Consider the following 12,890-nt stretch of genomic DNA (forward strand, 5'->3'; position numbering starts at 1 on the left):
GCACTTTTAGATTAAGCTCTGCAATGGTGAGCAAATTGAGAAACGCCATGATCATGGATGTAAAGTGTATACTATGTATGTACTGTACATCACAGAAACATCATTTGAGTGACCAGGACCAGTCTGATCTAGTTAGTAGCTGGGCTGGAAGATGCACCTTCTATTTCCTGATGATTGAGTAGACTGCACTCACAGGGTCTGTCAGAAACTTTCATATTTGTTTAGTCCTCCTGATATGTGCTGTAAAATAACGTTTTTATTCAAAAATCATGAAAACCACTATTATGGCACAGAGATTCAGCTAATCGTGTGGCACATTAAGGTCATTTTGTGTACCTACAATTTATCTAGCAAAGGGTTTGAATACTAATTTTTGAATACTAATGCCACAGCAAAGGGTTTGAATACTAACATAATAATGATGTTTCTTTAAAATAAATTATTTCCTTTACCATGGGGCAGGTTGTGTAAAACAAATATATATAAGATGTCATGACTAATCTTTAAAGTAACAAAATGTGAAAACTCTGTGAAGACAGTGTGTGATTGTCCACTTGACATGAAGTACTTCTAATCATGACAAGTAATGTAACTGTGTAAAGTTAAAATATTCAGGAAAGCAGTCAGTTATAACCTTGTAAATAGGCTGTGAAATGTGGTGACTGTTTCATTAAATGTTCATAATTTAAAGTGAAATTGGGAAGCATGAGAAGTCACTATAAACATTTTCAGTAAATAGTTTTTAAATGGTTCATATCTATACCAGACAATTCAAAAAAGCATTTGATTGCAGCTACATCAGCGATTTCTAAAATAAATCCAACTGTGATTAGTACAGTGTTTTTTGAAGAATTTCGAATGATAATAATTATCCAGCAGATGGCACTGTTTGATCTGGACCCAAGGATGAGATCTAAAAACTCCTGCCTCCGTCTTTACTAAAATTAAATTTGAAGCGACTAATTGTCACATATTTAGAGGTCATTGATAAGTCAGATTCAATTTATATACTCTGAATAAACTGCAAAAAAAAAATAGAAACAATAATATGCATCAATCCAGTCCACTGATATGACAGATAGTTACCATCTCGATAACAGTAGCCAATGATTAAAAATAGTTCACAAATCAATTGCAGGATTATTTTCCTGGAAAAAAGAACCAGGCAGGTAAAAGTTGGTGATCGAACAGCAGTTAGAAACCAGAAGAGGTAATTCAGCCCATCTTGTTTAGAAAGCTGTGGTGTGGCAGGAGCTGAAAAAAAGTAGTAGCAAGACCAAAAAAAAAGTCTTGGCAGGACATAAACTGTCCAACATTTAAATCTATTCCAGATTATTCTTGTAACAAGACTAGTCCTTAAACAACTTCATACATTTAATGAAAATGCTGCCAGACCAAAAGAACAAAAAGCTACTCACTAAAGAGATTTTCCCAATCTACATGCAAATTAACTTATTACACAGTTAATATGACTTTTCATCTTATTCCTTAATTAGTGTTCGAGTTTCAATTGTAAAAGTCTGAATAGCTCTCAAATCACATTTTTAAAAACGTACAGACTTAGGCAGACAATGAATTGAGACAAGTCATTAAAACCAACTTTATTAAAAGTAGTAAAAAAAGGAAGAACTGTACAGGCATGCCATTAAAACATATACAAAGAAACCCGTTTGCAGACTATGAAACACTCAAACCGATTAAAAGACATTAAAACACTTACTAGCTAATTTGGTTTCTATGATTCCAAGATCTGAGTACACACATTATACAGACGCATAATTTTAAAAAAGTACGATATTCTAGAAAAGCATATATACATTTAGTGCTTTTGTACAGACATTTATAATCTTTTTAAGTTGCGCTTGCTCTGCGCGCTTCCTGGAAGCACCTCCTTTTTGGGTCGGCGTTTTGCAGACCGGCTGCCACATTCCTTGGACCCATGAAAGGCACTCAAGCAGTCCGTGCAAAAATGAAAGGCGCAGGCCTCCTGACTGCACACTCCCTGCTTCTTCACAGGGTGACATTTAGCAGGACGCTGGCACCTGGGACAAGGTCTTAGAGACTCATCATTAAACAGGGTCTTGGCCACCTGCAGGAAGAAAGGGGAAAGAAAAAAAGCGAGCTAATGTTTTAAGGACTTACTCAAGAACGCTTGTGTTAAAAAACAACAACACATTGACATATTCTGATTTCATTAAATTAAATATAAACCTTGGTTTCAATATGAAATTAGCTTGTGCAACCCACTTCCAAAAACCTCTCAAGGTACTGTGGTGTTGGGTAACCGAGCCAGCAATATCCAAACAAAACATGGAGTACAACACTTGGTTGGATGGAAATCTATTTTCCTAGAAGTAATATACTACAACTCTCAAATGCAAGATCTGTAACAGGCAATAAAAGATACCCTCTCATATGAAAACTGTCAGCCTAGACTGAAAGTTTTGAATGTTCTGCTTTTCATGTGCCAATTTGATCGTAGAAAAAAAACTTTGCTTAGCAACTGGACAAGCGAAATTTTAGAGAAAAAGTTCAGGAACTAATACAGTAAGCCTCCTCTCTTTCCTGGCACATTCAACTCACCCTTATAAACTCATCTTGTTTACTTCCTGAATGGGCCGTGTTGCACTCAACTGGTGTGAAAGGCTGTTTGCAAGATCTAGCAGTCTGAGAACTAGGGGTCTTGGCCTGTGCTTGCACAGACTTGAGAGCAGACCGGCTCAGGAGATTCAACCTTGTTTCTGCATCTGGAACACGGACAGCGCTACCCTGTCAAAACAAAGAAGTAACTCCTTTCAGTCAGACAATTCTCATGAGAAGACCTGGTGTCGTAGGGATTTTCTGTAAATTATATTTGGGAGTTTCTCTAAATTTCTCAAGTCACATGAAAATGTCATCATAAAGATGTTAGGAGACATTGAAAGGAGTAATAAACCATTCAGACAATTTGATGTTATCATTAGTGCTATTGTATGGGGCTCAATTATATGAAAGTAAAAGTCCATACTCGGGCCTAGGAGGGGCATCAAGCTGGGTGTTATCTTGGTTTCAATAGCCCACACAAGTCAAAGGCACAGAGTCAAGAGGGCTCTCCCTGAATGGAACCCTAGTCCATTACCAGCAATGCTGGCATCCACACAGGTTCTTGGAAATTTTAAAATCAACATTAGAAACACAGGAAAGTTTTAGTGAGAACTATCGATGAACATACCTCCTCAGCAGCCAATTTCAGATCTTTCAGGTATGATTTTCGTCTGCGGTGAATGATTTTGTCTTGCAAAACGATTTCATCCCAGACATCAGACACCTGGCCAAATCTGTCACAAAAAGCAAAACAATCCTCAACAAAGTACGATACATAAAATACTGTGTCAATGGCTATACACTAGTGCAGAGTATGAAATGGTTTATAGCCTCAGTCTAATTAAAAAATATTTTGTTCACAATTTACAATTTTCCACAAATCTAAATTGCAAACACTGACGAGATATTTTAAATATATGGTACATGAGGTCCCCGGTACAAGTTGGTGTTAGGGACCAGAAAGTCACAAATCATTGCCAAATGCCGTATAAAAAGGGCATTTTTCAAAGAACGGTGTAAATATTGGGGGCTTGGGACTGTAAGAGTGTGAATTTTGCCCTTGCTGCTTAAAGTGGGAGGCTTTTCCCCATAAGCAATTAAATAGTGTTGGCTTAGAGACCATAAGTTAACCAAGTATGTTTCATTTGTATCTAAACAAAAACAGTACAGAGGGTCCCATTCCAAATCCAGGTTACACTCCTAAATAATGCAACTCATAGTAAAAATATTTGGGAATTACCATCTGTAAGAAATAATGGAAATAGCTTGAGATATATTCCAACATATAGTTCAGAAATACATTTGATATATATTAAATGCATATATAACCCATAAAAACAAAGCGTCACCAGGTTCGAAAGATGTGTGGTTTCATCACAACCAAAAGTAATTCTGTGCTTCAGGGTAGATTCCCCACCCGACACACAGTTCATGCATCTAAAGTTAGAGATCACACCTCGGTTGGTTCAGACATGCAGTGGCTGGTAGTAGGAGCTCAACTTTAATGTTTGGACACAACGATTCACAATCTAAGTCATGTGCAATAGCCTTGTCTACAAGGAGAAGACTTTTAATGAGAGATTTTGCTCTTCAACATTTTTTTCATCTCCAGAACAAAATCCACAAATCGCCTACGTCGCCAACTTGGGCGTCTTGGAAAAACGACGCATGGGGGGTGGGGGGGGTGGGAAATTTCACAGAGTTCCTCAATTCATCAACAATGCAGGTATGAAACATAACGGGGTGACACATGATAGGGACACACATCTGTGACCATGGATGTGTCATTATGCACATACCTGTAAATATCTTCTGCAGAAAGCAGATTTAGTATCATTGCTAAAACATGTCTCAAGTTCCTCAGGTTGAGCTCTGCAAGGATGTCAACTTTTTCCAGTCCCATCTTCCTTCCTATTAGTCCCTCCAGAGGCATCGTAGTCTTACACAACTCAGAACCCCCAGACGTTCCCAGTAAATCCTCCAAGCTGGTTTGCTCTGGCAGCCTGTTCACACTCCTCCGGCAAATTGCATGTACCATCTGGAGGGCAGGCGTTCTTGCGAAATCCTCGTGTCTTAAAGTGCTTTTATTTCTTGGCGTTTCAGTTAAAAATAATTTGTCGCCTTCCTTTGAAATAAGTATCTTTTGTCCTCTGAACTGGGACTTTGCATCTTGAGGCGCAGAGTCCAAGTTATTGACCTCTTCCTCAGACTGGGACCCTCGCTCTCTAAGTGTCGAGAGCCTGCGATGCCGTTCCAGTCTGGACCTCCTCTTAGTTTCCGAGAGTTTGGGAGTTTCCCTTGTTCTGACTGGCTGCAGCAGTTCCTGGAATGAGCCATCATGGTCATCCAAAGAATCCTGCGACTTATCCAGACCCAGAGAGCTGAAGCCGCTATCCTCGTTGGCTGAGGCATCAAAGTTCACAATGGGGGTCAACGATGGACTGCTTAAGACCGACAAGTTCTCACTTAAGTTTGTGGCAAGACTGTGTACAGGAGTTTTAAAGTCTTCCCTCGCGGTTCCAGGAAGCTTCTCAGAACAGGGAGTCTCTAGCAATTCTGGGGCAAGATATTCATCTGGGAAACAAGAAATAATGCTTTCATCAAGATCTGCGTCTGTGCCAAGGAGCACCGGACTGGGGTATTCGCTCACTGAAGGCTGGAGGCCTGCGTTCTTTTCATCTTCAAGCGTCGAGGTTCTGTTCTGGGAGAACATGAGACGGCGTTTTCTGCAGGAAGCCGGTTCTTCAGCTTTTAAAGTGCTGGTTACTAAAGCCTCAAAGCATTTGGGGCCCGGAGAATCCAAACGCCCAAAGGAATATTCCTCTTCGATACTGGGAATGCTTGAAGATGTCAAGTCCTTGTTGCGCGATGTCCTCGCATAGCCTCCTTTCCCACCAGAGGCTGCTTTTGACATGAGCAGGCGCCTTCGTAACGAGGCATCTTTCTTGGATACTCTAGGAGTTTCACAGCTAAGGGAGGAGACGGAGTTCTCCTTCCAGCGCTCCTTCCCCGAGCTCGTGTGCGAGTCCATCAGCCTGTCGTCCTTCGCTGCGTCGGAAGAGCACGCGTGGGGCAGACCCGCGTCCGACAGCCGGGATGTGCAGGGACCCGAGAGAAGCTTCCGAATGATCTCTTTCGTTTTAGCCGTCTCCATCTTTAAGGCGTCCAGTACTTCACGGCGCCCGCTGTCCCGGGAAGATCCTGGAAGGTTCCGTTTGGAGACCTGAAATAGAGCTTCGGATCCGAAGCTCTGCTCCATGGTTCAGTCAAAACCTGCTGCAGCCTCCTCAGTGTCTGGTGAACTCCAGGCACTTTCTTTTGAGATCCACTAAGAAAGAGAAAAAGTTACCAGTTATTGCATTCTAAACTGACATCTAGTATTGTTATATCCAATTCATCTTTAAGAATGCACCAATTTGTTTTCCCATCTTTTGAAAGGACTAGAACTGCAATAGTTTTCAGTGGGTTGCAGTTTTTAATAAACATCTAAAACTAGAGAGGAACATAACTGGAACTCTTCAAGCCTAAATAGTTCTAAAACCGTTTTAGACTCCTTTGACTGCCTGAACACATTAATAAATATCTGCTAGAACAATTATATAGTTTTGTTATAATATGAGCCAATACCGTGTCAATACTTTGTAAAACTAAAGATGTATGGTACAATGAAAAACGCGTTGCACCAGTACCATTAACAGGATAGCAAAAATATAAACAATCTAGAAATACGTTTTAGAAAAGAACCACGAAAAGCTTTCGCCAGCTGCGGCACACAGCAAAGAGGCTTGTTAAATATCATTGTACGTGTTGAATTTAACTTGCAGCCTAAAGAATTTGAAATCTTACGTCCACAAAGGGCTACGTTTAGCTATTGATTCAGTCCTCCTACAAAAGGCCGAGGGCTTTGGTCAGGGTATTCCTAAGACAGGCTGGTCAGAAAGCACTATTTAAAAGGCTAGTACTCCAGCATGGGATCAGCAAATTCTGGCAGATTGATCTGGGCAGACTTCTATCTGATTCACACGACCGTTTCAGGACATGGCATTCGTGTAGAAATCGAGTTAGCCTTTCAAAGGGATAACGTTAAACCGCTTTCTTTACTTAGCGTTAATCGAATACTATTCTACTCGTACATAAACCTCGCACTTCGTTTAATAAATAATAATTTATTAATTATTATTAATAAAGCCTCTTGGACAGCGCCCTCTATCGTTACGTGTTAGTCAACGACGTTTCACTTAGCTGTTGCCGCCTCTATTGTCAGATTTCCAGTGAAACCGTTTAATAAAGCGGTTTCTCATGTTTAGCGCTCTTCAGTGAAAAACCGAGACCAACAATTTATTTTTTTTAACGTTTCCCATTTCTAAAGCCGCCGGTGAACATCCTTATTCACTGCCTCAAACTCTCTCCAGAACTACTCACGTTTAAATGGTCGACGTGACAGTTACCCAACATCTCCTTGTCAGCGGGTTAAAGAAATAGAAATCGTATACCAAGCCTTTAAAAAAAAAAAAAGTCGATTCATCTTAATTAAAACTGAAACGGCTACTGTATTGGAATATCCTTGCCTACCTAAAAAGAAAAACTCAGGAGAATTTGACGTCAGTCTCTCTGGTAAAGATGATTTCACTTGAGACGGTTTTAAATGTAATACCGTAGTGAGGGGAAGAAGAAAATGAGTGCTCAGCTTCCTATATGTGGGCGACGGGTTTAGGAAAGAGCTGGTCTCACAGACTGGGCTTGTTTTTTTTCCCCGACACCAGATGTGGCTTCGACACCGGCTATGGCAACCCGCGCTCGTGCCGGCATTGCCATGGTTATTCCCGACGCTCACGCCGCGGCTTCGGTTTGCCCTTCCCCTCCTTCCCTCGCGCACTTTCAAACTCGGCGCCCGTGCCGGCGCAGCGCGTCTCATTCGCCCGCACAAACCGGCCTCGCGGAGCGCCAAGCCAGCTGCCGGAAGTCCTCTCCCCCCCCCCCACGAGTGCGGCTGCGTGGTGACCATGCTGCGCAGAATTTAAATCCCCTGTCTGTCTGGGACATTTAAATCCCTAGCGTCGCTTTACTAAGGAAAAACCGACATACCCAGTAGGAAAGGTGGCTTTTTTTAAACTAGTTTCCCCGAAGACCGTTTAATTAGTTTTCCACAGGTTTGAAAGTTAGCCTTTTCTTTGTTTCAATTAATGAAATTCATTTTTATTTGCTCAAGACAAAATAAGGGATACATTTCATGATCCCCTTTTCCACTTCGCAGCATCGTCGCTCAGAAACAAGGACGACGTCGTTAAAGCCGTACTACGGGGTCGACGAGAATAGTTGATCCGATTGCGCATTTCTAGATGAGAAATTTGAATAGTAGCTTTTATCACCTCAAGATGAAGCATAAATTCCTACCTACGGGCATCTCAAGTCGAGCTATTACATCAATTCCACAAACGTTTAGCTGCATTTGGAGAAGATTTTAATTAAAGAGAGCAAACAGCAGAATTGAAGGAATACATAAAACCAGCTAGCCGCACTCAGTCGATTAGACCTCACACCAGATAAGAGGACTTCAGACTCGAGATCTTTCTGCTTCCTCTGCTAGTAGTTAAGTGACAGCTGCCCAAAGAAATAGAGGGGCCCAAGTCAATAACACCCCGCAAAATCGGGATTTCTTATAGTAGAACAAGGCGGACGTGTAAGCGCTGGTGTTGATGAAGGCGAATTACTCGACATGTAGCGAGTGTTTATGTCTTTGAGCATGGGTGTAGGCCAGGAACAGGGCACACATTCACACAGCAGATGCACAGCGCCACACTTCCTGTTCCCTCTCCTGCCTCAGCCCGAAAACGGGGAGACAGCACAAACACAGGCACCCCAGTACAGAGAGAGTACTACTCGCGAGAAAGGGAAACGCAGCTAACGTGAAAATTAATTAAACAGAACCGTACACTAGATGTTCGGATTAGAACATAACGGCATGTGGATCTGTACTAGGTACAGGCACTACGATATTTTCCAAAACAATATTTCAGAATACTTGCATCAGATATGCCGGTTTCGAATGAGGCGTATTACACCAAACAAACCGAGCCACGAGTTGGTTTTCGAGGGCGTACCATACCGTTTTGTTGGGCTAACCCGCGGATACCGAATCTTAATTTTGCACCCGTGAGCTTTTAGTTTTTAAACCGTTTCGCCGGGGGACTTTGAGTTAAGGAATGTACGTTTATTTTACCTACAGTGTTTTCGTACGGACTCTCAGGAGCTCACCCCACTGGTGTGGTAACCCAAGACGGACCACCCTCTCCCACGACAGTCACAAGCTACAACCCTGTTGCTAGTGCAACCCTTTAGCGTACATTTCAGTTCTCAGCACAGTAAAACGACTACTTTACCATTATTCGATAGAAGAAAAAGCTTACTTACAGACTTATAAACAAAGATCTCGAGGAGTGAGAGAAAATCTACGAAAGCGTCCCCATTTTCATTAAAACCCAAACATAAACTTAAAAAAAAAACCCAGCCGAGAGCCGCCCAGCTGCACGTTCAAATTCTGTGCTCCAGCCTGCAATTGGTCGAGATGTCTCACACACGTTACCATACTATATGAAGTATACGTGACTCCCACACTCTACGACCGTAATTCGCACAATAAAAGAGCATATTAAATAGTGATCTATTACTTTCGCTTGTATTTCTTAAATGTTATATAAAAAAACACACACAAACTCCACAGTTCATCTTATTGTTTAAAGAAAAAAACTTCTCCAGGTAAGAAATTACAAATATGACAAGCCAATGATAAGATATGTTACAGATTTAGATGTATATTCTATTCAAAATACGTTAGTAAAGTTGTGTACTTTCCAATTCTGAAATCTATTGCAACATTTTTATAAGCGTGCTTTTAGTCTTGAACGTTTTCGCATTCATTTTAATTGCCATGATCATCGGACCACAGATACAGTACCTCAGATTCATCACACAATTATTAGTACAAAAGTACAACAAAATTAACCTCCCTCAGAGGTGCTGTTTGTTTTGTGATGTAATACAATACAAAAAAAGAGTTCATATTTCTCCCGCAAGATAAAAATTCTACATTATGACCCGATGTCATGTTAATGTTACAAAATAAAAATCTAACTTCGATATCTCATACATAGCCCATCTTGAACTAACCAAACTAACCAATGGGCAGTGAGGTCTTTGTGGTCCAATCAGGCTTTGCGTTGAATGGTAGGTCAATAGAGGAATGCGCATGTGCAGTAAGCAATCGTGGTACGCAACTACAGTAATCTGAACGTAGTTAATTGTGTAAGTGTACGGTTTATTTTTTGTTTTCTTCCAAAATATTCTTATGTCATCTTTGTGTCTTACCTGTTGAACGTGTATAGATTTCAACTCTTAGTAAGCTGTTTGTGTGTTGTGTAGCGTATAACCTATGTTAACTACACGTTTCCAATGTTAGATGAAACAGTGGTAGTAGGTGGCTACATAGTGATCTAAAACGAAATTTCTTTATCACGTGGTTTGTTTTTTTCTGTTTCAGTACATTACAAAATGGATTCACAGAAGGATTTGCAGCCTCCCAAACAACAGCCCATGATCTACATTTGTGGAGGTAATTCGTTTTGTGTGCGTGTAATGGTGGTCGCGCAAACACGTCCAGAAACGTCCAGTAGGGACACTGTTCGAGAAAATGTCTGTTGTTAGTTAAGATCTTTATCGATACATCCCTACGAAGGGTAATTACTTTTTATTAACCGAATAAACATCATCCTTTAAATCCAAATATGCCCCAGACAGTTGGTCAGGGTCTGCATTCACGCTGTATTGTGTCGTGTTGGTAGAGTGTAGAATAGTAAAAATAGAAATTAGACTCAATAAGCTGTTCCCTTAAATACTGAGTTGCACAGCATCAGTGGGATCAAAATCATTTTTTCAGACGCTCTTTGGGGGGTCTGTATTGACAGAGCCTGAAAAATACAATTATATCGTAAATACAGTACAGGGTTTTTAGGTATGTGTCTTACTCTTTTACAACACTTGTTTGTAAGTTACATTTGTTTAATTTAAAATACTTGAGCTTGACTACATTACGATGGGCATAATGAATGCTATAGTGGATTTTATTTTGACCATTTACATTAAAGTTAAAAAAAATATATAATGAGTTTTTTTTAATGATTTACATTTTTTAGTGTTGTTGATGTTACTGAATGCTCAGTAGTGTGCCAATTAAACTTATTTTCCTTATCTTTTAACACCATTCCAGTGACTATTACATTTCTTATCTTTTGACTAAATTTGTGGATGTTTACAAACACAGTGTAACTGCATTTAACTTGACAAGCTTACTTTTTAGGAGTTTGTGATCCTGTGTCCAAACTCTTAAGTCTGTCATTAATCAATATGGTGCTGTTGTTCTTTTTTCCATATGTCATTTCAGAATGTCACACAGAAAATGAAATTAAAGCGAGGGACCCCATCAGATGCAGAGAGTGTGGTTACCGAATAATGTACAAGAAAAGAACAAAGAGATGTATCCTTTTGTTTGGAATGATATCAGTCAGCCTGACAGTTGAGTTCTGTAGCTAACTTTGTGCACTTGACATTTTCCTAAAGGAATACAGATCCAAACATTTTAGTATAGTATGGATTTCAACCCCTCTCAGTTCAAATAGAAATATGATCTCAGTTTTAAAAATACACCTAGGGTGATTGATTGTAATTAGGTTTATCCTTTGCAAGACAAATTGTAAAAATATTATACACTTAATTTTCATTGTGTTGCGTGAATCTAGTTTTAGTCCCATAATGTAGAGAAACATTTGTGTTGAGTCTATCATGCACATTTATCTATGGTAGATGAACTGAGAAATAGAATTTGAGTAGATTCAACTTCTTGATTTAATTTCCATGCTGATGCAACTTTTATGGATTTTTTAAGAAGAACACTATAAAATTTAAAATATAGTAAATTTCACTGAATTCATAGTATTGTATGCATTGTGCAGAAGCTTATTAGCACCACAGGGGAAAAAATTATCTTGTTTATACGACATCATTTTTGTGTTTATAAGAGAAGTATCTCATTTATATGAGAAAATTATTGTGTTTAAGCGCAATAGTTAATTTGTGAACAATGTTGCCTACCATATTAAATCTATATGTTGAATTGTACTGTATAATATATTGTCAATAATATTGTCCCGTGCAAAGTAGAATATTGTCGCACTCCTCTTGTTGGGAAAAAAATAATCTAAAGGAGCGAGTGTTTTGTCTTTTGTATACGTGAAGTACAGCACCGTGTCAGTAAGCATTCTTAGGTTAAAAACATATGGAAACCCGTATTTCTACTTGTCACAGAAAGGGCGAAAACAATCCGTGTATAACCTGGGAATGCTTACTGACATGTTGTACTTCATGTATACAAAAGACTCCTTTTCCCAAAAAGGGGAGTGTGACAATATTCTACTGTTGTTAATGTCAATGCTACTTTGTACAGGACACTATTATTGCATATGCAGTATAATGCAATATACAGTAACAATATGGTAGGCTACATTGTTCACAAATTAACTTGCAGTTAAAAGCAATAATTTTTTCATATAAACAAGATATTTTTTTTCTCCATGGCGTAAATAAACTTTTGTAGCATTGCTTTTGAATTGCAATCTGAAAAATCCACCTTGCAGTTCTTATGATGTGGAAAAAGTTCAGTTGCTTTCTGTTCAGTAAGAATGTTTCGTTTTGCTATAAATGTTTCACTTTGCATTGACTTAAATATATACCTTGATCTGAATATACTTTCTTCATTATTCTAAATATGACACTTGAATATTGTGCTTTTAAACTTGAAGCAGTAACGCTGTAATCCACTTCGTGGCAGTTTCCTTCCTTGACTCTTGTGATTCCAGTGGTTGTGTTTGATGCCCGTTGAAGTTTCTCACCTGTTGGATCCCCTTTTCCCTGAGATGAGTTGTTTTAAGATTTAGTGCAAACGATCGTATTTCTGTTTTGTGTTTGTTTTTTGTTTTTCAGAAAAATGTAAATTATTGCTTACATTTGTAATAAAAAAAACTAGAAACACCATTCTGGGTTCTTTGCTGTGTCGAAGCATTGCTGTTGTTGAATGAACAACAGGTGCAGGCCTGTGGCTTGTGCAGGTCCAGAGGAGAGAGCCGTGGAATCATGACCATGCTTTGGCCTGGTCATTCAGTGGGTTCCCTCCAGCACTTTGATTAGGCAGCTTCCTAGAGATACCATGAGCAGAAGCTGTACCATTGTGGTCTGCAATTTCACAGACCTGGGTTTCT

At 39.6% G+C, this 12,890-nt stretch overlaps 2 protein-coding genes across 5 annotated transcripts in view; one reads left to right on the plus strand and one right to left on the minus strand.

Annotated features, from left to right (window-relative positions):
- The window catches only part of polr2k (RNA polymerase II, I and III subunit K), a 138,618-nt gene extending 125,952 nt beyond the window's left edge, over nt 1-12,666 (plus strand). Inside the window, exons 1-4 of one of the 2 annotated variants that reach the window (XM_006635977.3) lie at nt 9,800-9,885; nt 10,121-10,192; nt 11,021-11,113; nt 12,492-12,666. In XM_006635977.3, coding sequence (XP_006636040.1) covers nt 10,132-10,192; nt 11,021-11,113; nt 12,492-12,514 — 177 coding nt within the window. In that variant the 5' untranslated portion in view covers nt 9,800-9,885; nt 10,121-10,131 and the 3' untranslated portion in view covers nt 12,515-12,666. Of the gene's footprint in view, nt 1-9,799; nt 9,886-10,120; nt 10,193-11,020; nt 11,114-12,491 lie in introns of those variants that run through there. The other variant, XM_069194840.1, reaches the window with a different exon arrangement.
- On the minus strand, nt 1,577-9,117 carry fbxo43 (F-box protein 43). Of its 3 annotated transcripts, none has more exons than XM_015357791.2 (5): nt 8,995-9,117; nt 4,383-5,911; nt 3,212-3,317; nt 2,584-2,769; nt 1,577-2,089 (listed from the first exon to the last, which is right to left on the minus strand). In XM_015357791.2, exons 2-5 carry the CDS (start codon nt 5,840-5,842, stop codon nt 1,841-1,843), a joined length of 2,001 nt encoding a protein of 666 aa, XP_015213277.2. In that variant the 5' UTR covers nt 5,843-5,911; nt 8,995-9,117; the 3' UTR covers nt 1,577-1,840. The 3 variants fall into 3 exon arrangements, with proteins under 3 accessions (XP_015213277.2, XP_015213279.2, XP_015213278.2); XM_015357793.2 differs by lacking the exon at nt 8,995-9,117 and adding an exon at nt 7,156-7,342; XM_015357792.2 differs by lacking the exon at nt 8,995-9,117 and adding an exon at nt 7,006-7,342.
- Nucleotides 12,667-12,890: the final 224 nt, after the last annotated feature.

This window comes from Lepisosteus oculatus, chromosome 10, assembly GCF_040954835.1.
Source record: "Lepisosteus oculatus isolate fLepOcu1 chromosome 10, fLepOcu1.hap2, whole genome shotgun sequence".
Lineage (NCBI taxonomy): Eukaryota > Metazoa > Chordata > Actinopteri > Semionotiformes > Lepisosteidae > Lepisosteus > Lepisosteus oculatus.